This window comes from Lonchura striata, chromosome 35 (assembly GCF_046129695.1).
Source record: "Lonchura striata isolate bLonStr1 chromosome 35, bLonStr1.mat, whole genome shotgun sequence".
Taxonomy (NCBI): Eukaryota; Metazoa; Chordata; class Aves; order Passeriformes; family Estrildidae; genus Lonchura; species Lonchura striata.
The window spans coordinates 4,108,224-4,134,998 of record NC_134637.1 but is presented as its reverse complement, the minus strand read 5'-3'; the positions used below and the strand labels follow the sequence as shown (position 1 = coordinate 4,134,998).

At 47.0% G+C, this 26,775-nt stretch overlaps 1 protein-coding gene and 2 long non-coding RNA genes across 4 annotated transcripts in view; 2 read left to right on the top strand and 1 right to left on the bottom strand.

Moving 5' to 3' along the window:
• Positions 1-26,775, top strand: part of LOC110482560 (uncharacterized) — a 51,835-nt gene that overhangs the window by 7,680 nt on the left and 17,380 nt on the right. Inside the window, 2 exon segments of the mRNA XM_077789589.1 lie at positions 6,420-6,498; positions 6,685-7,853. Of these exon segments, the coding sequence (XP_077645715.1) occupies positions 6,420-6,498; positions 6,685-7,853 (1,248 nt within the window).
• On the bottom strand, positions 1,694-12,857 carry LOC144247901 (uncharacterized). 2 transcript variants are annotated; one of them, XR_013341365.1, is made up of 3 exons: positions 12,759-12,857; positions 9,654-9,748; positions 1,694-5,579 (listed from the first exon to the last, which is right to left on the bottom strand). It is a non-coding gene; the product is annotated as an uncharacterized LOC144247901 (long non-coding RNA). The 2 variants fall into 2 exon arrangements; XR_013341364.1 differs by lacking the exon at positions 12,759-12,857 and having other exon boundaries at positions 9,654-9,938.
• LOC144247902 (uncharacterized) lies at positions 13,102-25,707 on the top strand. The gene is made up of 3 exons (XR_013341366.1): positions 13,102-13,184; positions 13,567-13,633; positions 25,596-25,707. It is a non-coding gene; the product is annotated as an uncharacterized LOC144247902 (long non-coding RNA).

Below are 26,775 nucleotides of genomic sequence, written 5' to 3'. Positions count from 1 at the left end.
AAAACTAAGCTCTATTTATACTGTGTTCGATTGTTCATGCGCCTCAAGCTAAAACATAGTTGCTTAGGCCTAACTGTTCACGTGCCTCAAGCTAATACATGATTGGTTAACTCCTTTGCATGCATTGTAAGCTTTTAGATAATTCAGTTATTTTTTCTTCATGTGTCTCGCTGCAGTTTGCTTGTCTGCCTTTACATCCTAAGCTGTCTGGAGTTGAGTGTGTTCTCCTTTCGTGTCCTTCAAGGGCATTGTGACCTCACTCAGTTTCTATGAAGGCTGGCTGGATTATGCATATGTTGCATATGTCCATTGTCCTGCAAAAAACTCTCAACAATTCCCCCTTATTTTTGCACAAGCCAGACTGAATTAATGGCATGTTCAGTTATTCTCTGTACACACTGTAATAAGTCCTTAAGCCAACCAGTAATGCCCCAAGATTTTAACTACTCATCAAAAGGATTATCAACATCTGTACGCTTCTTCATGTTTTCTTTAAGTTGCAAAAGTTTTTTGTGAATTGATTCAGAGTGATCAGAAAGGTTCATGCAAAACATCCCTTTAAAATCTACAACCATGTCCTTTTGCTAGCAATAAAAAATCTATGGCACCCCTATTTTGTAACACAGCATGGCGTATGCTATCAGCATCAGTGGTGAGTTCATCTAGCACTGTGGACATGATGTTAATTTGTTTCCCTGTCCAACATGCTCGTCGCCTCAATTGCGTGAGGGCCTGTGCCAAGGCTACTCCTGGCATGAAAAATGATGCCAATATAACTGATGGTGGGTCCCATCATTGTACCTCATCTCTACATTCAGGGCCCAACTGATGCACACTATGTCTCAAGCACTAGGACTTGTGACTGATGTTAAGCATCTGGTGGATGTTAAGGGTAAATAATGTTAGTTTGCCAAAATAAAATGATCCTCCCAATGCTTTCTGGGGCACTGCAGGCCAGGCTCTATCCCCACAAATGAGGAAAACCCCAGGAGGTTGCATTTTAGCCATACCTTGCTCTGGTGGTAAAGGTCTTATCCAATTGTTGCAATAATCTGCGATATTGTAATACCATGAGGAGCCAGGGGATATCCCAGTGCTATCATTTTTTGGTCATCCCTCTTTTATACCAGACAAATCTGAGCCTGTAGAATAATATCCAAAAACAATAGACAGTAATTGCCTGGCATAGAACCCAGGTTGTCTAGCTCATGTGGCTCCATGCTAGTAATGTTCAATCCCTGGGCAATTGTAAAAGCTTGTGCTGACAAGGTGTTCATTGGAATCCCGAAAGTGTCGCATCAATTTGCAGAGGTTGGTCCCCTCTGGATATTCCACCATTAAATCATGCACCAACTTGACCAAGCCTCATTTAAATTTTTGTGCACTGTGGCCTTAGTCCAAGGTCCTAATTCTTCCATAGAAGCTAATGGAACTCCAATTAAACAAGTACAAAAAGGATCAGAAGGTGTAGCTAATGATAAGCAAATTGACTCCTTCCCTGTTTGATTAGCCCATGTAATCCGCATGTTTGTTAGCTGATCGATGTTAAGCAATCCCTGCATTTTTTCTATTATTGCAATGATCATCATCTGTTGCCTTCAGGGGAAGGCAAGGCGACCTGGTTTCAAGGAACAGCACGGCAGCCCAGTCTCCCCTGGGCCACTCGGGCCAACGACACACGCAGGCACCAGTGTGGTGGACGGTCGAAAGCATTTATTATCTTATCTCATGGGTTTAAATAGTCTTGGGGGACTCTGCTACGTCAGGAGGGGTTGGTAGGGTCTCTAGGGTTAGTCAGGAGTGGAAAACTACTGGGTTAGGTGTGGTTACATTCTTTGGGGTAAATGGATAACATGTTGCAGGGTGAGAGGGGGAAGGGGTCTTTCTTTCCGTCACATCCCGAAATCTTCCGTTCGCCTGTCCCTATCTACTACAATCATCAATATTATTTGTGGAACAATTGGCATTATTGTCACCATTGCAGAGCACCTCTATGCTTTGCCCAATATTCTTTGGCCTCATCCCACTGACAGTCAGGAACGTGATGCTGTTGTGGTACTGCTATTCCTCTCCCACACTCTGTAGCTGTAATCTGACTCATGATATAGTTTGATTTGCTACGGCTTGTTTTGCCAAGTGAAATTGAATCAAAAGCAAAACTTGCTGATCCTGTGTTTCAATAAGGGATAAATCCTGGCTAAAATTCCAATGTTGTAAAAATATTCTTGTAAAGGGTGCAGGGGGAGGTTGTCTTCTATGATTAGGCCCTAAAAATATTGCTAACGTGTGCTCAACATTAAGTGTATTAGGTATACTAAAACATCTATTGCAAGCTAAATTAGTAGAGCTAAATTTTTTCTTTTTCCTGCGAGCTATAAAAAGGTTATTTTCCTGACAGACTTGTTGCCACCACTTCAGTTTGCATTTAACACACTGGACCTTGATCCATGGTTTGCAAGAATAGCCATGAATGAGACAAGCTTGTTCAATTTGGTTTAAAACCTGTATTGGAAGTAGTGGTAAGCTGTCATTACTGGTTACCATTACCCCAGGTCCACATCTGTTGATGGCTGTGGAAAAAAGTTCAATTGTTGTTCAACCGTCAGGTGCCTGAAGTATTGGGTTCAGCTGTGTCTAAAGTCGGTGTTGTTGCCAATGTTCTGCTTCTGGACAGGGTATTAGCTGGCAGGTGTGACTTCAGGTAAGGTTTAACCTACTGAGCCAGAATCCAGCGAATTCCTTTATCTGTAAGTAAGTACATGTAACCTCTTCCCATTAATTTCACCGTGGCTGGTCCCTCAATGGCTGCTGTTAAAAAGGTTATGTAGCAACTGTGGCCTTTAGTTGACTTAACAAATCCTTGCCAATTAAACCTAACAAATTACCAGGAGTCTGCATGACATAGGGTCTTGTTGTTATGCTTACTTTATCTGGAAAAGTAAAGATAATTATTTCCCTACTTAACCAAGTTGCTTGGGTTCCACCAATTCCAGCAATTCCCAAAACAGGATTGACTACTGGCCAGTTCCTGGGCCATATAGTGTTTGAAATTATTTTTACATCTGCTCCGGTATTGATTGTGAGCCTCTTAGCAATAGAATTACCATTGGGATGAATCAAGGTTACCTGTTACCTGGTTTACCTCTCGTGATATCCATGGCCCAATACACTTCTGGGTTACCTGTGGAACCAAAACCGCCTGTTTTCCTGCTCCTTTAATCCTGTACAGGGGCACAAGGCTTAAAAGGAACAAGTTGAGTAATTCGTGATCCCTTAGGAATAGATACAGGAGAGAAAAATGTCCTAACCATAATTTTGATAACCCCTTGATAGTCCACATCACTAACCGCGGGAATTACATCTAATCTTTTGCTAGCAGATGATCTCCCTAACAGGAAAGCACTAAGCCCATCCCACAAAGGTCCCTTATTAGTCTCTATCAGATGTACTGCAGAGTCAGTGATGGTAAAGTCTACTGTAGTTTCCACGTCCATTCTGGCACTGATTGAAGTGGGTAAAGTCCTCCAGAGGAGATTGAGCTAGCAGCTCCCTGAATTTGTGTCTTTGCGTGTGGGGTCATGCTCTGTGATCCATTTCGCTGGAACTTGCACTCGTGTTGTGATTATCCTTCCTGCAATTGGAGCAAAACTTCTTCATTGGGGCAGATCAACATTGACTGTATATATCTATCTTTCCGCATCCAAAACATTTGATATTTTTTCCTTCTGATTTTTTCTCTAATTTTCAAAGTAGTGGCTTTACAGCACCTTGTACCACAGCAGCCACAGGATGCTTTCTGTCTCTGTGCTTTCTGTCTCTGTGTGGTTCTGGTCATTAATTCTAGCATGTCAACAACTTCTGCTCCCTTCTGCAACGTGGTGAAAATCTGCCAAGTCTTGTCATTAGTGTTGTCAGAGGCAAGCATCTTAAACAGCTTCTGCTTTGTATCCAGATCTAGGTTGGGGTGATTGTAGATGGCTCTCTGCGAGCAGTCTTCATTTAACAAAGTCCTCTTTTTCTTATTGACATATCCGTGTAAAAGCCTGAGTATGCAGCCAGTCTGGCAATGCAAGGACCGAGTTATATGCAAGTTGTTGGTTTAGATGCAAAACATCATTGATACTTCGGGCTTGGCTAGTTGCTGTGGACCAGGGGCCTTCTCCTAATAATTGCTGTGCTGGGATTCCAAACAATGGGTCCCCTTGAGCCTGAAGTCTTACTTCCTCTTTTTTACATGCCCATTCCCAATTCTTTTAAAACTGAATTTGCTGGTGCGGGGGTATGATTAATATAACCAAGGTTTGAACATCTGCTGGAATTAAAGTATCTGCTGTAAAAATGAATTGCAATAATGATTGTGCTAATTGAGGCTTCAAGCCGTATTGTGTAAGGGCGCTTTTCAATTTTTCTAATATCTTCCAATCAGATGGCTCCCATCCTTGCCCTGTGGCTTAGGTTACCACAGGGAAGGCTTCTATAGTACTGGGGGAAAAAGACCCTTCTATTATTGCTTAAGTTATAACTCCTTTCCACTTCCTTTTTTGTGTGGGTTCTATATCAGGGTCTACCTCTAACTCACAATACTCTGTGGTCGAGAGGGGTATCCACCTCCCTCTCCATTCGTTGAGAACTCTTTCAAAAGCTTAAAATAGTTGGCAGCTCCCTCTTTGCAAAAGAATAGTCCTTTTGGGAAGTGACTCGATCACTTTGTTGAATTACTAACTTTTACAAATTGTCTACCAAAGCTTTTAAGTCCTCTTCTACCAAGGCAGATCCTGAATATATCTTTTCTTCTTCAGCCTCATCTTCAGATAATGAATGCACTACTTTTAACACTTCATCACTGGCTGCTCCCTTTTCCTGAATACCTTTATTCTTGGGTCAGCAGCTCAAACCTCTGAGGGAGGTAGCTTCCTCACTCTTGTTTCTGGTCTGAGGGTTTGAGTTCCTTTTCGGTTACTGGAACCAGGCTGGAGGGTTGGGGGCCACATGAAGGAATGTTTAATGTAGTCAAGAATAACATGCTAGCAGGAAATGCCTGTGACAGAGTCTGGGCTTGGGGCAAACACAGCACAGGCTGCTGCAGCCGCTTTCTTTTCTGCTTTCATCACTCTTAATACGTCTATGATGTTTTTCCACAGGGTAGCATATTTAGATGCCTCTTTAGCTTCACCTCCACCCGAAGCAATACAGTCCCATATCATGCAGCCCACAGCCTCCCATGTCAATACCTCAAAAGCGACATGCACCCCTGGTATGGTGTTATGATCTCATGCCCAGTAAATAAGTCCATTCAGAGTAGCAGCATTATATTTCTGCCATCTCTTAGAGAGGATATGCTGGAGAAGCTTTTGGACCCCATCTCTCTCATGGTCTGACCACATTTCCTCCCCGGCCACTCACCCGATCCAGGTGAGATCAATTTGTCTTCATCAGTTTGTCTTTACTTGTAGCTCCAAACTATCTTCTTCTTGCCAGGGCAGCGAGGATACTTTCAAGTAGCTTCTCTGCTTCCTGAAGGCTGTAGCTGAACCTCTGCATAACAGTGAAATAGCCATCTTTGGGTCCCTGTTCGGGTGCTAAAAAATGCAAAGGATCAGAAACGGGACATCACGCCATGATCAAGATGATCAAGTGAAGCTGATTTATTGAAAAAACTAAGCTCTATTTATACTGTGTTCTATTCTCTTACCTCAAACTAATACATAATTGCTTAGGCTTAACTGTTCACATGCCTCAAGCTAATATATGATTGGTTAACTCCTTCTGTGCATGCATTTTAAGCTTTTAGTTAATTCAGTTATTTTTTCTTCATGTGTCTCGCTGCAGTTTGCTTGTCTGCCTTTACATCCTAAGCTGTCTGGACCTGAGCGTGTTCTCCTTTCGTATCCTTCAAGGGCATTGTGACCTTACTCAGTTTCTATAAAGGCTGGCTGGATTGTGCATATGTTGCATGTCCATTCTCTTGCAAAAAACTCTCAACAAAAGAGGGGGGAGCGCCACCATTGGTGGGACCCTCAAGAGCCTGGAGAGGGGTGGAGGGGACTCCTTGAACCCCCTGCACCCAAAGCAGAGAATAAGGGGAGAAGGGATCCCGGGACCCCAAAAACCCCCAGCATCCCTAAATGGGGAGAGCCAAAAGGGGGGAGCTTTTGGGATTGCTGGGACTCCCAGCAGCCTGGGGAGAATGGGGACCCCCAATACAACCATGACCCCCAGCAGCTGGGACAGGGGGAAATCTTGAACACCAGAGGGGAGGGAGCAGGGATGGGGAACTCCTGGGAGGCATTTTCAGGGCTGAATCTTGGTGTTTGGGAGGTTTTTATGGAGCCCAGGTGGCTGGTGACTTCTAGAGATGGACTTGGGCAGAGGAACCTTCAAACTCAATGTGCTCATCCCTTGTTTTCCCCTAAAACTAGGATTTCCCCTTCCCAACCCTCGGCCAGATGGAGGAGAAGGCTGCAAGAAAGGCGAAGATGTCCCGGGACCCCCAGGCAGGTGAGGAAGAAGTCAGTGCCCCTTTCCCCGTCTCTCCTGCTCCATCTCCCAGCCCAGCCTGGCCCCCGGCTGCAGGACAGCCCCACTGCCGGTGCCCTCCTGCCTGGGACACACTGGGGGATCTCCTTCCCCTTCCCTCTAGCACAGAGGCAAATCCCATCCTCTCCTTGTCTCTTCCTCCCCCAGGGAAGGAGCTGAGGATGGAGACTAGAGAGGACAAATCCCCATGGCAGAACCTCATGGAAGAGTCCATTTTGAGCGGATCCATGGCACAGGAATCTAAAAGGGAGGAAAAGCCCTGGAAATTGCACACAAGGAGGGGCTGCAAATTCAGATTGCGGGGATCTGAGGAGGAAAGACCCACCCTGGGCCAGGAAGGTGGCTGGAGATCAAGCCAGACCTCGGACCTAATGATGCATGAGCTTCCTGATGGGGAGAAACCCCACAAGTGTATGGAGTGTGGAAAGAGCTTCAAGAGGAGCTCTGACCTGATCAGCCACCAGAGGACCCACACTGGGGAACGGCCCTACGAGTGTGGGGAATGTGGGAAGAGCTTCAGGAGGAGCTCCCACCTGATCAGGCACAAGGCAATCCACACTGGGGAGAGGCCATACGAGTGTGTGGAATGTGGGAAGGGCTTCAGGCAGCGGGATGCCCTGATCGTCCACCAAAAGATTCACACTGGAGAGAGGCCCTATGAGTGTGATAAATGCAAGAAGAGATTTCAGACCCGCTCCAATCTCCTCCTGCACTATCGGATTCACGCAGAAGAGAGGCCTTTCTGCTGCCCCAACTGCGGGAAGGGATTCAAGGACAACTCCACCCTCATCCAGCACCGTAAAATCCACACTGGGGAGAAACCCTACAAGTGTGGGCAGTGTGGGACGAGCTTCACACGGAGCTCCACCCTGATCAGGCACCAGTTGATCCACACTGGGGAACGGCCCTATAAGTGTGGGCAATGTGGGAAGGGCTTCAGTCGGAAGCCCATCCTGATCCAGCACCAGAGGACCCACACTGGGGAACGGCCAAACAAGTGTAGGGAATGTGGGAAGAGCTTCAGTCTGCGTTCCAAGTTGATCATCCACCAAAAGATCCACACTGGGGAGAGACCTTAAGAGTGTTGTGAGTGTGGGAAGAGATTTCCGATTACCTCCCATCTCCTTGAGCATCAGCAGATTCACATGGAGGAGAAGCCCTTCCGCTGCCCCGACTGCGGGAAGGGATTCAAGCGCAACTCCAGCCTCATCAGGCACTGGCGCATTCACTCTGGGGAGAGGCCCCACGAGTGTTCTCAGTGTGGAAAGAGCTTTTCCAACAGCTCTCACTTGACCCAACACCAAATGGAGCCACCGGTAAGGGAAATCCTATCAGTGCCCCAACTGCGGGAAGAGCTTTGTATGCTGCTGTAACCCCATCCTCCACTGGAGAACCCACATTGGGAAGAGACGTGGTGACCCAAATTTTCTGTGATCCATGTTGGAAAGATAGCTGGATGCTGATGCTTATCCTTTCGTTTGGCCTTAATTTTCTTGTAATTCATCTTCATCCCATAAAAAGAGCCAAAACAGGGTTAAAAAGCAATAAATTGAACAAAGATGTCTAAATTCCCACCATTTCACAGGTGTTTGAGAGGGAATTGAAGGTCTGGGGACAGATTCTGGAGGATTTGTGGGTTCTGGGGGGATTTTAGGCACTGTTCCCTCTTCTCTAAAGGCCAAGAGGGATTGATCTGTCTCCTCAAAACAACTCAATCTCAGTGAAAGCAACTGAATTTTAACCCCTAAGGGCTCAATCCCATCTCTAAATCACTTGTTCCCACCTCAAAAACACTCTATCCCACTTACTTGAAGTGGGAAATTTACTTGATTTCACAGCTGCCAGGGTGAGCAGGAGTTGGAAGAAGATTGGGAGAATTAGGATCCAAAACCTCTGCTGAGGCTGACTCCTTGTGGCACTGTTCTTTCCTTGTGGCTGGCTTGATAAAATTTGATTGCAAAATAAATATTTTATTTTTTCATATTAATTTGGCTGGACAAATTTTCATTTACAACAACCATAACCTGCAGAGGACCAGACTGGACTGGGCTGTGGGAAGCAGGAACAAAGGAACAACTCTTCCTGGTGTTACCAGGAGGGAAGGAGAGGGGAGAGCTGCTGCTGGACCTCGGCAGCAGGCTCTGCACATCCCCCCACCCTTCGGCTACCAGGGTGCCAGGAGGAAAGGAGAGAGGATGGTCTGCTGATGGGGACTTCAGATACAGACTGGACACCTCTTCACCTTAGTGTGCCATGGAGACTCCAGGGACAGACTCTGCACGCCTTCTCACCCTTCGGCTACTGGAAAAGCTACAACAGCCCCCTGCCGAGCTGACTTTTTAATAAAGAGCTGAACACTAATAAAGGTATAGACCCTGTTCATTTCAGGGATCACCCAGAGCAATGCCATGGAGATCTCCTTTGCCAAAAAGTGACCCAAAACACCCCAAACCCCACCAAAATACCCTTAAACCACAAAACAACCTGGGACTAAAATAACCCAAAGTCCCGAAAAAACACATGAAACGTGCCCCTAAATACCAAAAAACTGCACAAAAACACCCCAAATCCCTCCAAACCAATCCAAAATCTCATAGAAACACCCTGAAATCCTTCCAAACCCCTCCAAATCACCCAAAATCTCATAAGAAATCTCCCCATATCCCATAGAACTGCCCCCAAATTCCATAAAACTACCCCAAAATGCCAGAAAACTGCCCCAAAAATGGTCCTGACCCTACCCTAAACCCCCTGCACAGTCACACTCCCCCAGGTAAATTCAGCTTGGCCCAAATCCTCTTTTTATTTTACCCCAAATCCTTCTTTTTCATCCTTAATCCTCCTTTTTTAATCCCAAATCCTCCTTTTTTCAACCCCAAAATCTCTTTTCCTCCCTGTGAAAAGCTCCAATCACTTGTGTTAAAATTTTAAAAGTTTAATAGTGTGAAAAATGCATATTTTATGATTGGCTTTTTGCAAATGTTACAATGAATATTATATGTGTAATGTTAGAAAGAAATTCTCTTAAGTAGTGTTAAATATAGTTTTAGGTTACAACATGATGTTAAAAATAGCAACTGTGTATATGAAGAGTTTTTTAGGAATGAGATACTTGCTTCAAGGAACACCCAAATCTTCCAGAGAAGAAGAATTTATTGTTTTCTTATCAGAAGAAGCTAATTTCTTCAGGCCTTGCTCAGACTCGAAGATGCTGTGGGGATTAAAAGAAAAAAGTTGACATACAACAGACAGAGTTTCTCGTTTTAAACAGAATGTATGCATAACCATGAAGGATATATGAATATGTAACAATGTATTGTTTTAAGGGTGATCCCTTTGTTCACAAGGCATGCTTTTCATGACTTAGTGTCTGAGAGCACCCGGACGTCCATAATTCTTTGTTTTTTGTCCTGTAATTGTCCTAACTCTAAATTTTATTACTCTAATTGTATTACTATTTTTATACCCATTTTATTGTTATTAAACTTTAAAAATTTCAAAAACCAAGTGATTGGTGTTTTTCACAATTATGGTAGCAGAGGATGGTTGCTAACACCTCTCTGTCGGTGCCTTAGGAAAGTCAGGGTGAGGAAGATGCGTCCTGCCCTGTCAGGCAGCCTCACTTTGTTCCCCTGGTGTGACCCACAGACACAGGTTATGATCCATGGGCAAAAGGAGACAATAAAACAAAGAAAAGGGAAAGGCTTCCCTAAAACAGTGGTAATTAGCCCCTAAGACTAAAGTGTTCAAGAAGAACAAAGACCCAAGGACAAAGGATAGGTATTTGTTGGGATGGGGTGGATAAGGGGGGGATATGAATGCGTGTGCCCGAGAGAATGCTGGTTATCCCAGACTTGCCAAGCAAGAGTGTGGTCTCCCATGCTGCGTTTCCATCTTTTTCGTGAGAAAAATGGCCAGTAAAGAGAAGAAGTGAATGATAAAAATGACTGAGAGAATTCCCCCGGGGGAAACTGGGACTGGGTCTCTGGGACGGAGTTGGATCCATTGGGGTGGAGGGGAAAATAAAAGGTAAAAAGAGGGTTTTCCTGACATAATCAATTGGTGGGAAAAAAAAAAAAAAAAAAAAAAAAGAAAAAAAGAAAAAGGTAAAATGTGTGGGAGGGTCCCCTAAAAATTCTGCTTTGGACAACACAGCTAGATTGAGGGATATCTAAGAACACCAGCACTAGCCAGTAACACCTTGAAGTGTAATTAGGTGAATTGAAAGGTACCTTATTGTCTTGTTGGGTATGTGAGAGTGGGTCCCGCACCAATAAGCCGTTTCCACTGCAAGTGGTGGCTGAGGCAAAACCCGCAAAACAAGCCTTGTTCCCCTGGGTGTGAGAGGGAAGCTGTAACTGCAAAGTGTGAATCACACACAGCCAGCCTCAAAGGTGAACTGGCACCAGAGGCAACCAAATTCAGGGCACTTCCCGGAGGCCTGGCGGAGCCCAGAGAGGCTGCCCCCCAAAGCAAGGATGGCTCAGTATCGTAGGACCTTTTAGCACAGTGGCTGTGCAGGGTACTCGTGTTACCCATTCTCCCAGTGGGGGGAGCGGGGAGTCCAGATCCGGGAAAGGTATGGAGGTCCGAACCCCTGACTCTGAGGCTATCTCTGGGGAAGAGGGATAGCCAAACCTCAGGGAGGTGGAAGGGGTCAGGGTGGGGGCTTACACGATCCAGGCTTCTCTGGCAACAGAAATCCCTTTGTGTAAATCTAAGAGGTTTGCTAATGTTTCCTTACTCTGTGCAATAAAATAAAGGGAAATGTAGAAGTATGAATGAACAGGCCTGAGGGTGTAAAAGTGTGTGCGAGAGTGAGTGGAAAATAAATTTGAGTAAATGCAAATGAGTGGAAGATATGTAATGCAGATTGTTTATTTTGAGCTTTACCTCCTTGGAGGGAGGTGGATTGTGTTGGATGGTATGGTGAGAGAAAGGACTTTTTGTGTAGTTGAAAAAAACCAATGTGGTATTCAGGTTGTTAAAGAAAGTGGGAAACAGAGGCATGAGATGAATAGATGAGATCTTGAAAAATGGGGCAGAAAACCAGTAAAAAAAGAAAAAGGGAGTAAAAGGATACCAGCCGAGATACCCCAAGGCAGCCCTTGGAGGGGGTTATGCTAGCTAACAGAGATACAAATCCCTGAACAAAGAGAAAATATAGGGTATGCCGTAGTTGATGAGAAAAACATGCAAACTATTTAAAAAGGGAAATTTACCTTAAACTGGTAAACTCAAACTTGTGAATTATATGCTCTAAATGAGCACTGGAATATGTAACACACAAAGGAGATATGGATGCATTGGGATTTTTTTTTTGAGTAACAAGGCAAGTGACTGAAAGATATATAACTTGCCAAAGGATAAATAAAAAGGTGATGAGAAAAACAACATTAGGAGGTTGTGAGTTAGCTCTCTGACCCTTTCAAAGTATCCAAGTAGAAGTTTAGATTTGTTAGGCTCTAAAATTTATTTATCAATTCTAAAGAACCGTTCAATCCAGAAGAAAGAATATGCCATATGCTGGACGGGAGATTTTGAAAGAATAAAAAAAAAAATCTTTAAAGTATCAGAAACCACCGAGACAAAACAAGAGAGGAAAACGGGGGGGGGGGGGAAGGGAAGGGGGGAGGAAGGAGAAGAGAGAGGGCTGGGAACAGGAGGAAGGGAGGAAACAAAGAGACTGGGATCCTTTGCAAGTGTTGCCTCCTCCGGTCCCACTCGCCCCCCCCATCCCCGCGGCTGCCCCGCCGGTCCCCCCCCCCATCCCGGCTCCGGCCCCGCCGGTGAATTTGTGTGCCCCGCTCCCGGCCGCCTGGCCCGCGGCCGCTCCGCCGGCAGTGCCGGGTCCGTCCTGCCGCGGGGCCTGGGCTCGCCGCGCTGTCCGCACCGGGGGTCCCGTCGGTCCCGTCCCCCGCTGCCGGCCCGCGCCGGCTGCGCTGGGCGCCGCCGCGGCTGCCGGGAGCTGCCGGTCCCCACCCAAGATCCCCTTGGCCGGTTCCGGCAGCGGACCCCGCCTGCGCCTTGGGGGACTAAGCCCCGGCGCGGATCCCTCCCCTGAACCCCCTCCAGCCCTGCGTTCCGTTCCCTCGGTAACCCAACAATCCAGAGACATTCCCCTCAAAAACTCTGGAAATGTTCCCCCAAAAACTCGGGAATGTGCCCCAAAACCCAGTGAACTTTCCCCCAAAAATCCGGAAACCTCCCACAAAATGTACCGGAATGTTGCCACAAACTAAAATCCAGAAATGTTCCCCTAACAATCCAGGAATGTTACCCCAGAAACCCAGGAAAGTTCCCCCAAGAATGGGGAATGTTCCCCCCGCTCACAAAAAAAACCGGAAATGCCCCCACAACCTGCCGCGTGTGTGAGCCCACCCAGCCAATAGTAGCGTGCCCTGCCCCGAATCAACCAATCACCGCGCCGCACCTTCCCAAACTAACCAATCACCGTGCGGCTCCCCTCAGCAACACCTGCCTCCCCTGCGCCGCTGCAGCCAATCAGAGGCGAGCCGGAAATGGCGTCCCCTGACCCCAGGGCCGGGCATGAGCCCGGTGGCCCCGGGCGCCCCGGGCTCGGGCGGGTCCTGCGGGAGGCGCTGGGAGAGGCCGGAGCTGCGGGAGCTGCGGAGGGGCCGGGACAGGTGGGGGAATGGGGGATGAGGGTCCTAAGAGGGGACCGTGGGGGAGGGGTCTTGGGAAGCGTCTGGGGAGTCTCAGGGGACATCCTGGGCTGGGCCCGATTGGGATCTGGGAGTTCTCAAGGGGGTCCTGGGGGGTCTCAAGGGGTTCTGGGGGGATCTGGAGCTCCTGGGGGGGGGTTTGGGGGTCCAGGGTGATCCTGGGCCAACCTTGAGGGGGGCTGGGGGGGGGGGTTGGGGTTTCTGGGAGAGGTCTGGGGAGATTTGGGGTCCTGGGGAGTCCCAGGCCCAGCCTGCACTGCGGTCTGGGGGTTTTGGGGGGAGGGGGCACAACAGGGTCTCCCTGTTTTTGGGGGGTCTGTAATGGTGCCCCCTCCCCAAAAAGCTCGGAGGGCCCCTTGAAGTGGCTCCTGTTCCACCAGCCGGTGCCCGCTGATCCAGGACAGCCCTCAGTGAGTCTGGGGGGTTCTGGAGAGCTGTTTGGGAGGTCTGTAGGGATTGAGGGGGCTTTTTTTTTTAGATTCGGGGGATTTTTTTTTTTTTTTTTAATTTAGGGAAAATTATTGGGTTTTGGAGAGAATTATAGGGGTGGTGTTGTGTATTTGGGGGATTTTGGGTTTTGGGGGATTTTATTCGTGTTTTGGAAAAGTTGGTTTTTTGGGGTTTTTTTTGGGTGTTTATTGGCATTTTTGGGAGGTTTTTTTCATTTTTGTTTTTGGAAGGCATTTCGACTGGGATTTTGTGGGATTCTCTGGGGCTTTGGAGGGTTTTATTTGAATTTTTGGAGGTTTTACTGGAGTTATGGGGGGCTTTGGGGTTGTCCTTGGGTGTGGCGAAGGGCCGAGAGGAACCAAAATCTCCGTAAAACCCAGAAAGTCCTAATAAAACCCAGGAAATCCCGATTAAATTTCACAAAATCTCATTAGAACACCCTAGAATCCAAATAAAAGCCCACAAAATCTCTTGAAACATCAACAAACCCCCCAAAATCCCAAATAAACCTCACAAATCCCCCGAAAATGTCCCCAAACCCACACAAAGTATCACAAAATCACCCAGAGACCCAAAGAAATTCCGGCAACACCCAAAAAAACCCCAAAACTCCCCAAATCCAAACAAAAATCCCAAAAACTCACAAAAAATTCCTAAAAGTTCCAAATCCTCAAAGAATCCCACTAAATACCCCCAGAATTTGAATAAAATCCCCCCCAAATCCCCCAAAAATTCCAATAATACCCTCCAAAATTTCAGAGAAATCCACAAAACCCCAGTAAAACCTTCCAAAATCAAAAAAAAAGAAGCAAAAAATTTCACTTAGCCCCCCAACATCCCCTGAAAAACACCCCTCCCAAAGCACCAATAAAACACCCCAAGATCCACAAAAACCCCCAAAATTCCCCAACTCCCCCAAAACCTAATAATTCTTTTAAAAAATCCCCAACAATTCCCCCTAAGCTCCCAACACAATTCCCTAAAGCCCAGAAGAGGCCCAAATGCCCCAAGCCCTCTCAAGCCCTCCCTGGTCCCTCCCAGAGGCGATCCCTGGCTCGGTCTCAGGCTTGGCCCCTCTGGGGGATTTTGGGACAAACTGGGCAGGTTTAGGGTGGCTTTCAGATCCCCTGCGGGCATTCCAAGCATTTTCAGGTGGATTTTTGGCCCCTTTGGCTGAGTTTAGGCTGAATCTGGTTTAAGGGGGATTTTTGATCCCGTTGGATGATTTTAGACCCATGTGGGGGGCGTTTGGGCCCATTTGGGTCATTTTAGGACAAACTGGGCCCACATAGGTGAATATCTTAGTCCTGTGTGGGTGATTTTAGGTCCCTTATTTTTGTGATTTTGGGCCTATTTGAGTAGGTTTTTGGCTTCTTTGGGGAATTTTATGTGAAACCACTCCTTTTTAGGGTGATTTTAGGCCTTCTTGTGCTGGTTTCAGGTACCTTTGGGTGATTTTAGGTACCTTTGGGTGATTGTAGGTAAAACCAGGTACTTTCAGGGTGGATTTTAGGTGCATTTGAGAGATTTACGGGTGATTTTAAGACACTTTGTGTGGCTTTTAAAACATTTGGGGTAATTTTAGGCCATTTGGGTTGGATTTTAGATCCCTTTGGATAATTTTAATCCCATTTGGCTGATTTTAGGCCAAACCATGTGGATTTAGGGTGGATTTTAGGGCCCCTTTGGCTGATTTTAGGGCAAATCTGGTGGATTTTGGCTGTATCTGAGGCCCTTTTGGGTGAGTTTAGGTCAAACCAAGCCCTCTTAGGACCGTGCATCCCCTTGACCACACTCCTTTCCCCTCAGGGTTCCGCCCTTTCCTTGCCCCCTTTCCCCTCACAGTTCAGCCTTTGGGAAGGGGGAGGAAGAGGCACAGCCGCCACAGGGAGCAGCAAGAGAAGAGCAGAGAAGGAATCTTGTGGCCCTGGCACTCCCTGAAGTCCCCACAGCCCTGGGACCATCGCCCCCCATCCCGCAAGTGCTCAGGGAGCGGATGCTTGACTCCAATATCCCCGGGGGTGCCTGGGTTTGGGGTTTTTTGGGGGGAATGTTTGGAGCTCGCAGGGCTCCAAAGCCGAGCTGCAGATGGCCCTTGGGGTCACCTTGGGGGTACCTGGGAGGTGTTTTTGGGAGGTCCCAGGGCTGAGAGTGACTGCTCCCACTATGAGTCCAGTTGCTCCCTCCATGTTTTTCCACTTTCCTTGGCACTCCCAGTACGAGCCCAATTTTTGCCCCCATGTGCTTCCAGTTTCCTCGTCACTCCCAGTATGAGCCCAGTTGCTCCCAGTATGACCCTGGTCACTTCCCCTCACTCCCTGCAGTATCCCTGTTGTTCCCAGTATGAACCGAGTCCCTCCCAGTCATTCCCTTAAGATGATGCAATTTAACCCCAGCAAGGTCCTAGTTGCTCCCGATTCTTCCCACTTTCATCCAGTGTGTTCCCAGTCCTAGTCACTCCCAGGGTGATCCCAGTCTATCTCAGCAAGGCCCTAGTCATTCCCACTTGCCCCCAGCATGTTCCCAGTTTCCCCAGTACATTCCCAGTCACTCCCAGTCTGATGCCAGTGGCCCCCAGTGTGATCCCAGTTGCTCCCTGTCAATGTTAACATGACCCCAGTAGCCTCCAGTATGATCCCAGTGTCTCTCTGTCTCTCCCAGTTTATCCCACTCACTCTCACTTTCTCCCAGTTGCTTTCAGCACAATTCCAGTTGCTCGCAGCCAGTCCCAGTCAATCCCAGTATCATCCTTGTCACCCTCTATGTGATCCCAGTCTGACCCAGCATGAACCCAGCTGCTTCCAGTGTGATCCCAGTATGATCCCAGTTGTCCCCAAGCATAGTCCCAGTTGTTCCCAGTTCCTCGCAATATGATCCCAGTTGCCCCTTGAATCATCCCAGTCCCTCTCAGCAGGGTCCCAGTCATGCCCAGTTGCCCCCAGCATAGGTTGACTGTCCCAAAGCATTGACCCCAGCCTGCTGCCAGCTTTTCCCAGTGTGGTTCCAGTCCCCCCAGTATGGTTACAGACACTCCCAGTATATTTCAGTTGCCTGGGTAAGGTTCTAGTTACCTCAGAATGATCCCAGTCTTTCCCAGTTACCTCTAGCATGATCCCAGTTTCTGTCGTTTGCCCACATTGTGGTCCCAGTTGTTCCCAGTATGATTGATGTTGCCCCAGTTGTGGTCTCAGTCCTCTCAGCATGGTTCCAGTACCTTCTAGCTGATCCCAGTTGCTCCCAGTGTGTCCACATTTTCCTCCCAACACGGGCCCAATAGCTTCCAGTAACTCCCAGTCAGGTTCCATTCACACCCACTCTAATACCAGTATGAGTGTAGCCAGTACCAGTATGATCCCAGTCACTTGAAGTCTAATTCCAGTTGCTCCCAGCATGGGCCCAGCTGTTCCAAGTGTGGTTCCATCACTCCACTATGGTTACAGACATTCCCAGTGTGGTCCTAATTGAACCCAATTGCCCCCAGTATGGTCCCTGTTCTCCCCAGCATGGTCTCCATAGTTCCCAGTGTGGTTCCAGTCACCCCAGTATGGTTACAGGCCCTCCTAGTATATCCCAGTTCCCCCCAGCATGTCTGTGGTCCTTTCCAGACACTGCCAATGGTCCCAGGAAGGTGTTAGTTATCCCCATATGATCCACTACTCATGCCCAGAATATCCCAGTTGCCTCCAGCTTGCATCCAGTCCTTCCCAGTTCCTCCAATTTGCTTGCAGCATGATCCCAGTTCCTCTCAGCTGCTCCCAGTAAGCCAAAGTGGGATCCCAGTTACTCCCTTTCAACCCCAATATGATTCCAGTAAGTTCCAGTTTGAGCCTAGTCACATGCCACTCCCAGTGTGGTGCCAGTATAATCCCAGTGTCATGGTTTGACACTGGCACAATGCCAGTGCCCCCATGAAAATGTGATCCCTCCCTTGAATGCTGTGAAGTGGAATTTAGAACAGAGCAAAGCAGGCTCAAGCTTAATAACTGAAAAAAACTTTATTAAGCTACTACTACAAAAGAAAAGAGAAAACTAAAGAAGGGAAAAAAAAACTACACAAGGATCAAATGAAAACCTTGCAAAGCATTCCTCCCCCCACCACTCAACTCCAACAAACCACAGTGAGACACAATCTGGACCCAAATCAGGTTTCTACCCTCTAGACAATTAATACTCAGTCTATCGAGGGAACAGAGTTTCTCCTATGCCACAGACCCCCCCAAGAAAACACAGCTTCACATCCTGTGTTTCCATGTCACACATGGCACCGCCCGGAGAAAAAGTTTGCCATGGTGAGTGACCCTTCTCCTTTCTATGCACAGTGTTCTCGCTACCAATGCATAGATGGACAGACTGCTTTTAAGATTTTTCCTTTCAAGGATGCCCTGCCAAGAGGAGAGAAAACAACAGTTTAGTTTTTTATTATTTTCTCCTGGGGCCGAGGGCTCAAGAACAGAGATCTTCTTTTCTTATCTTTCTTTTCCAGGACAGGGGGACACTACCACAAACCCCCTAACCTTTTCTCCGTTCACTATACTCTTGTCTTTTCCCAGCTGAAGGAAGTCTCTTGACTCACTGGCATCCTCCCAAAACACAGTCTCTCTTGGAGGAGAAGATTGGTTCAGGTTGTGGCTAACACGGAAAAGTCCAGCTAAAAGTCACTCCTTATCCCCCTCCCATCTAGAATTCCTCCTTTTAACATCCCAGGGTCTAAAGTGTCCCTCTTCCTCTCTTTCAAACCGAGGAGGGGAAAGGAAAATTCACAAAGCTTTCATTTCTCAAGGAAGGGTTAAAAGTCCAAACTCCTAAGATGGCTCAATGCCCGGACATCCAGCAACTCCCACGCACTGGGCACCTTGCAGCTCCCCCCGCTCCTCCTTCCTCACAGTAGAATTGCTGACAGAACTGCCGCTGTCTCTTTCTCTCTCCGTCTCGGGAGAGAAACTCTGCGGGGGGGGGGGGGGAACGGAAACATCCTAGATTTCTTCCACCCTTCTATCTGCAGGGGCCAGCCCGGTTCCAGTCCTTCCACCCTTCGGAATTACCTCCATCAGGCCATGAGACTTCCCCTCCCCCACCCAGCCACGGCCGGGCAGGGGAGAGGCTGCACTGCACGCTGACCGGAACTAAAGAGAGCAAGTTCCCCTGAGAATTCTGCTTTTAACCCCTCTGTGTTCTCAGAGGCGTGTCTACTTTCAATTGGTCAATATCCAAATTGACCTCTTCCTTCCGGAAAAAATTATCTTTCCGTGTCAAACCACGACACCCAGTTACTTCCAGTCTCTCCCAGTATGGTCCCAACTGCCTCCAGCATGGTTCCAGTTGCTTCCTAGATCAAGCCAGTCAGTCCCAGTATGATTCCATTTGCTCCCAGTTACCCCCATTATGGGGGATGATGTGCAGGGTGTGTTCCCAGTTGCTTTCAGATACTCCCATTTTAGTCGAGTCACTCCCAATATGATCCAAATATGACCCCACTGCGCTCCCAGTCACTGCCAGTATGAACCAGTTGTGCTCCACATGTGTCCAGTTGCTCTCTTTCACCCTCGCTTTTGTTGCAGTCACTCCCAGTATCTCCCAGTGTACCCCATTTCCCTCCAGCATGTTCCCAGTCACTCCCAGTTCCTTCCAGTATGATCGCATTTGTTCACAGCCATTCCCAGTCAGCCTCAGTGTATTTGCACTCATTGCCAGTATGATCCCAGTCACCCCCAGCAGGATCCCAGTTCGTCCCAGTAAAAGCCCTGTGGTTTCCAATCACCCTGGCATACAGCCAGTCACACCCAGCTCATCCCCGTTGCTTCTGACATGATCCCTGTTTCTCACAGCTGCTCCCAGTCACCCTCAGCATAATCCCAGTCACTCCCAGTGTATCCCATTTCCTGATGACATGGTCTCAATTACCTCCTGCAGGCTCCTACTCACACCCAGTGTGATCCCAGTAGAGCCCAGTCCCTCCCAGTGCTGCCACTCCTGGCATCCCCCAGCCCTCTGTGTGTTCCCCCCTCCTGGCTGTCCCAGAGGAGCCCCAAGGGCCAGCAGTGCCCAGGCAGGGTCCCCAGCCAGCCCGTTTGGATGTGCAGCCCCCAGTTTTCCCAGTTTGCCTCTCCTTTGGCCCAGGCCGGGTTCCTCCCTGGAACAGCGGCTGGGAACAGCCGAGAGCCCTGCGCTGCCCATCCCGACCTGTCCCAGCTCCTTCCTCACTCATCCCGCAGGCTGCGAGGGCTTAGGAAATGGGGCACCAAGGGTGTGACTGCTCCAGGGGGAGGAAGAGTAGCAATGGAAGAGGAGGGATGAATGGAGCGAGAAGGGATGGAAGTAGGAGAAAGAGGTGAGCTTAGGGTGAAGGAGGGATGGAAGGGAAGGAGGATAAGGAGGTGAGGAAGAGGATGAGCAGGAGGAAGAGGAAGGACAAAGGAGGATCAAAGAAGGGGAAGGGACCGTGAGGTTGTGCCCTCCATGAATTTGCAGCCCCACACCTGTAGGATCATTGCCTCTTATCCCTCAGGTATCTGAGGAGGGGGAGCGTGGCCCAGATACCGTGGGTGTCCCTGGGTTGGGTTTTTTTGTGGGGATGTTTGGAGAATGAAGAACTCCAAAGCTGAGCAAAAAAGGCCCTTTGGGGATACATTGGGAGGCCCTGGTGGCAGCTGCCAGCAGAGGCAGCCTGGAGGAGCAGAGCCCTGTGTCCCTCAGGAGCCCAAAGAGGGGAGCCCAGAGAGTGCAGATGATCAGAAACAGGACATCACTCCATGATCAAGATGATCAAGTGAAACTGATTTATTGCAAAAACTAAGCTCTATTTATACTGTGTTCGATTGTTCATGCGCCTCAAGCTAAAACATAGTTGCTTAGGCCTGTTCACGTGCCTCAAGCTAATACATGATTGGTTAACTCCTTTGCATGCATTGTAAGCTTTTAGATAATTCAGTTATTTTTTCTTCATGTGTCTCGCTGCAGTTTGCTTGTCTGCCTTTACATCCTAAGCTGTCTGGAGTTGAGTGTGTTCTCCTTTCGTGTCCTTCAAGGGCATTGTGACCTCACTCAGTTTCTATGAAGGCTGGCTGGATTATGCATATGTTGCATATGTCCATTGTCCTGCAAAAAACTCTCAACAATTCCCCCTTATTTTTGCACAAGCCAGACTGAATTAATGGCATGTTCAGTTATTCTCTGTACACACTGTAATAAGTCCTTAAGCCAACCAGTAATGCCCCAAGATTTTAACTACTCATCAAAAGGATTATCAACATCTGTACGCTTCTTCATGTTTTCTTTAAGTTGCAAAAGTTTTTTGTGAATTGATTCAGAGTGATCAGAAAGGTTCATGCAAAACATCCCTTTAAAATCTACAACCATGTCCTTTTGCTAGCAATAAAAAATCTATGGCACCCCTATTTTGTAACACAGCATGGCGTATGCTATCAGCATCAGTGGTGAGTTCATCTAGCACTGTGGACATGATGTTAATTTGTTTCCCTGTCCAACATGCTCGTCGCCTCAATTGCGTGAGGGCCTGTGCCAAGGCTACTCCTGGCATGAAAAATGATGCCAATATAACTGATGGTGGGTCCCATCATTGTACCTCATCTCTACATTCAGGGCCCAACTGATGCACACTATGTCTCAAGCACTAGGACTTGTGACTGATGTTAAGCATCTGGTGGATGTTAAGGGTAAATAATGTTAGTTTGCCAAAATAAAATGATCCTCCCAATGCTTTCTGGGGCACTGCAGGCCAGGCTCTATCCCCACAAATGAGGAAAACCCCAGGAGGTTGCATTTTAGCCATACCTTGCTCTGGTGGTAAAGGTCTTATCCAATTGTTGCAATAATCTGCGATATTGTAATACCATGAGGAGCCAGGGGATATCCCAGTGCTATCATTTTTTGGTCATCCCTCTTTTATACCAGACAAATCTGAGCCTGTAGAATAATATCCAAAAACAATAGACAGTAATTGCCTGGCATAGAACCCAGGTTGTCTAGCTCATGTGGCTCCATGCTAGTAATGTTCAATCCCTGGGCAATTGTAAAAGCTTGTGCTGACAAGGTGTTCATTGGAATCCCGAAAGTGTCGCATCAATTTGCAGAGGTTGGTCCCCTCTGGATATTCCACCATTAAATCATGCACCAACTTGACCAAGCCTCATTTAAATTTTTGTGCACTGTGGCCTTAGTCCAAGGTCCTAATTCTTCCATAGAAGCTAATGGAACTCCAATTAAACAAGTACAAAAAGGATCAGAAGGTGTAGCTAATGATAAGCAAATTGACTCCTTCCCTGTTTGATTAGCCCATGTAATCCGCATGTTTGTTAGCTGATCGATGTTAAGCAATCCCTGCATTTTTTCTATTATTGCAATGATCATCATCTGTTGCCTTCAGGGGAAGGCAAGGCGACCTGGTTTCAAGGAACAGCACGGCAGCCCAGTCTCCCCTGGGCCACTCGGGCCAACGACACACGCAGGCACCAGTGTGGTGGACGGTCGAAAGCATTTATTATCTTATCTCATGGGTTTAAATAGTCTTGGGGGACTCTGCTACGTCAGGAGGGGTTGGTAGGGTCTCTAGGGTTAGTCAGGAGTGGAAAACTACTGGGTTAGGTGTGGTTACATTCTTTGGGGTAAATGGATAACATGTTGCAGGGTGAGAGGGGGAAGGGGTCTTTCTTTCCGTCACATCCCGAAATCTTCCGTTCGCCTGTCCCTATCTACTACAATCATCAATATTATTTGTGGAACAATTGGCATTATTGTCACCATTGCAGAGCACCTCTATGCTTTGCCCAATATTCTTTGGCCTCATCCCACTGACAGTCAGGAACGTGATGCTGTTGTGGTACTGCTATTCCTCTCCCACACTCTGTAGCTGTAATCTGACTCATGATATAGTTTGATTTGCTACGGCTTGTTTTGCCAAGTGAAATTGAATCAAAAGCAAAACTTGCTGATCCTGTGTTTCAATAAGGGATAAATCCTGGCTAAAATTCCAATGTTGTAAAAATATTCTTGTAAAGGGTGCAGGGGGAGGTTGTCTTCTATGATTAGGCCCTAAAAATATTGCTAACGTGTGCTCAACATTAAGTGTATTAGGTATACTAAAACATCTATTGCAAGCTAAATTAGTAGAGCTAAATTTTTTCTTTTTCCTGCGAGCTATAAAAAGGTTATTTTCCTGACAGACTTGTTGCCACCACTTCAGTTTGCATTTAACACACTGGACCTTGATCCATGGTTTGCAAGAATAGCCGTGAATGAGACAAGCTTGTTCAATTTGGTTTAAAACCTGTATTGGAAGTAGTGGTAAGCTGTCATTACTGGTTACCATTACCCCAGGTCCACATCTGTTGATGGCTGTGGAAAAAAGTTCAATTGTTGTTCAACCGTCAGGTGCCTGAAGTATTGGGTTCAGCTGTGTCTAAAGTCGGTGTTGTTGCCAATGTTCTGCTTCTGGACAGGGTATTAGCTGGCAGGTGTGACTTCAGGTAAGGTTTAACCTACTGAGCCAGAATCCAGCGAATTCCTTTATCTGTAAGTAAGTACATGTAACCTCTTCCCATTAATTTCACCGTGGCTGGTCCCTCAATGGCTGCTGTTAAAAAGGTTATGTAGCAACTGTGGCCTTTAGTTGACTTAACAAATCCTTGCCAATTAAACCTAACAAATTACCAGGAGTCTGCATGACATAGGGTCTTGTTGTTATGCTTACTTTATCTGGAAAAGTAAAGATAATTATTTCCCTACTTAACCAAGTTGCTTGGGTTCCACCAATTCCAGCAATTCCCAAAACAGGATTGACTACTGGCCAGTTCCTGGGCCATATAGTGTTTGAAATTATTTTTACATCTGCTCCGGTATTGATTGTGAGCCTCTTAGCAATAGAATTACCATTGGGATGAATCAAGGTTACCTGTTACCTGGTTTACCTCTCGTGATATCCATGGCCCAATACACTTCTGGGTTACCTGTGGAACCAAAACCGCCTGTTTTCCTGCTCCTTTAATCCTGTACAGGGGCACAAGGCTTAAAAGGAACAAGTTGAGTAATTCGTGATCCCTTAGGAATAGATACAGGAGAGAAAAATGTCCTAACCATAATTTTGATAACCCCTTGATAGTCCACATCACTAACCGCGGGAATTACATCTAATCTTTTGCTAGCAGATGATCTCCCTAACAGGAAAGCACTAAGCCCATCCCACAAAGGTCCCTTATTAGTCTCTATCAGATGTACTGCAGAGTCAGTGATGGTAAAGTCTACTGTAGTTTCCACGTCCATTCTGGCACTGATTGAAGTGGGTAAAGTCCTCCAGAGGAGATTGAGCTAGCAGCTCCCTGAATTTGTGTCTTTGCGTGTGGGGTCATGCTCTGTGATCCGTTTCGCTGGAACTTGCACTCGTGTTGTGATTATCCTTCCTGCAATTGGAGCAAAACTTCTTCATTGGGGCAGATCAACATTGACTGTATATATCTATCTTTCCGCATCCAAAACATTTGATATTTTTTCCTTCTGATTTTTTCTCTAATTTTCAAAGTAGTGGCTTTACAGCACCTTGTACCACAGCAGCCACAGGATGCTTTCTGTCTCTGTGCTTTCTGTCTCTGTGTGGTTCTGGTCATTAATTCTAGCATGTCAACAACTTCTGCTCCCTTCTGCAACGTGGTGAAAATCTGCCAAGTCTTGTCATTAGTGTTGTCAGAGGCAAGCATCTTAAACAGCTTCTGCTTTGTATCCAGATCTAGGTTGGGGTGATTGTAGATGGCTCTCTGCGAGCAGTCTTCATTTAACAAAGTCCTCTTTTTCTTATTGACATATCCGTGTAAAAGCCTGAGTATGCAGCCAGTCTGGCAATGCAAGGACCGAGTTATATGCAAGTTGTTGGTTTAGATGCAAAACATCATTGATACTTCGGGCTTGGCTAGTTGCTGTGGACCAGGGGCCTTCTCCTAATAATTGCTGTGCTGGGATTCCAAACAATGGGTCCCCTTGAGCCTGAAGTCTTACTTCCTCTTTTTTACATGCCCATTCCCAATTCTTTTAAAACTGAATTTGCTGGTGCGGGGGTATGATTAATATAACCAAGGTTTGAACATCTGCTGGAATTAAAGTATCTGCTGTAAAAATGAATTGCAATAATGATTGTGCTAATTGAGGCTTCAAGCCGTATTGTGTAAGGGCGCTTTTCAATTTTTCTAATATCTTCCAATCAGATGGCTCCCATCCTTGCCCTGTGGCTTAGGTTACCACAGGGAAGGCTTCTATAGTACTGGGGGAAAAAGACCCTTCTATTATTGCTTAAGTTATAACTCCTTTCCACTTCCTTTTTTGTGTGGGTTCTATATCAGGGTCTACCTCTAACTCACAATACTCTGTGGTCGAGAGGGGTATCCACCTCCCTCTCCATTCGTTGAGAACTCTTTCAAAAGCTTAAAATAGTTGGCAGCTCCCTCTTTGCAAAAGAATAGTCCTTTTGGGAAGTGACTCGATCACTTTGTTGAATTACTAACTTTTACAAATTGTCTACCAAAGCTTTTAAGTCCTCTTCTACCAAGGCAGATCCTGAATATATCTTTTCTTCTTCAGCCTCATCTTCAGATAATGAATGCACTACTTTTAACACTTCATCACTGGCTGCTCCCTTTTCCTGAATACCTTTATTCTTGGGTCAGCAGCTCAAACCTCTGAGGGAGGTAGCTTCCTCACTCTTGTTTCTGGTCTGAGGGTTTGAGTTCCTTTTCGGTTACTGGAACCAGGCTGGAGGGTTGGGGGCCACATGAAGGAATGTTTAATGTAGTCAAGAATAACATGCTAGCAGGAAATGCCTGTGACAGAGTCTGGGCTTGGGGCAAACACAGCACAGGCTGCTGCAGCCGCTTTCTTTTCTGCTTTCATCACTCTTAATACGTCTATGATGTTTTTCCACAGGGTAGCATATTTAGATGCCTCTTTAGCTTCACCTCCACCCGAAGCAATACAGTCCCATATCATGCAGCCCACAGCCTCCCATGTCAATACCTCAAAAGCGACATGCACCCCTGGTATGGTGTTATGATCCCATGCCCAGTAAATAAGTCCATTCAGAGTAGCAGCATTATATTTCTGCCATCTCTTAGAGAGGATATGCTGGAGAAGCTTTTGGACCCCATCTCTCTCATGGTCTGACCACATTTCCTCCCCGGCCACTCACCCGATCCAGGTGAGATCAATTTGTCTTCATCAGTTTGTCTTTACTTGTAGCTCCAAACTATCTTCTTCTTGCCAGGGCAGCGAGGATACTTTCAAGTAGCTTCTCTGCTTCCTGAAGGCTGTAGCTGAACCTCTGCATAACAGTGAAATAGCCATATTTGGGTCCCTGTTCGGGTGCTAAAAAATGCAGAGGATCAGAAACGGGACATCACGCCATGATCAAGATGATCAAGTGAAGCTGATTTATTGAAAAAACTAAGCTCTATTTATACTGTGTTCTATTCTCTCACCTCAAACTAATACATAATTGCTTAGGCTTAACTGTTCACATGCCTCAAGCTAATATATGATTGGTTAACTCCTTCTGTGCATGCATTTTAAGCTTTTAGTTAATTCAGTTATTTTTTCTTCATGTGTCTCACTGCAGTTTGCTTGTCTGCCTTTACATCCTAAAGTGTCTGGAGTTGAGCGTGTTCTTTCGTATCCTTCAAGGGCATTGTGACCTTACTCAGTTTCTATAAAGGCTGGCTGGATTGTGCATATGTTGCATGTCCATTGTCTTGCAAAAAACTCTCAACAAAAGAGGGTTGAGTGCCACCATTGGCGGGACCCTCAAGAGCCTGGAGAGGGGTGGAGGGGACTCCTTGAACCCCCTGCACCCAAAGCAGAGAATAAGGGGAAAAGGGATCCCGGGACCCCAAAAACCCCCAGCATCCCTAAATGGGGAGAGCCAAAAGGGGGGAGCTTTTGGGATTGCTGGGACTCCCAGCAGCCTGGGGAGGGCGTACACCAAGGAGAAGGGGGACCCCCAATACAACCATGACCCCCAGCAGCTGGGACAGGGGGAAATCTTGAACACCAGAGGGGAGGGAGCAGGGATGGGGAACTCCTGGGAGGCATTTTCAGAGCTGAATCTTGG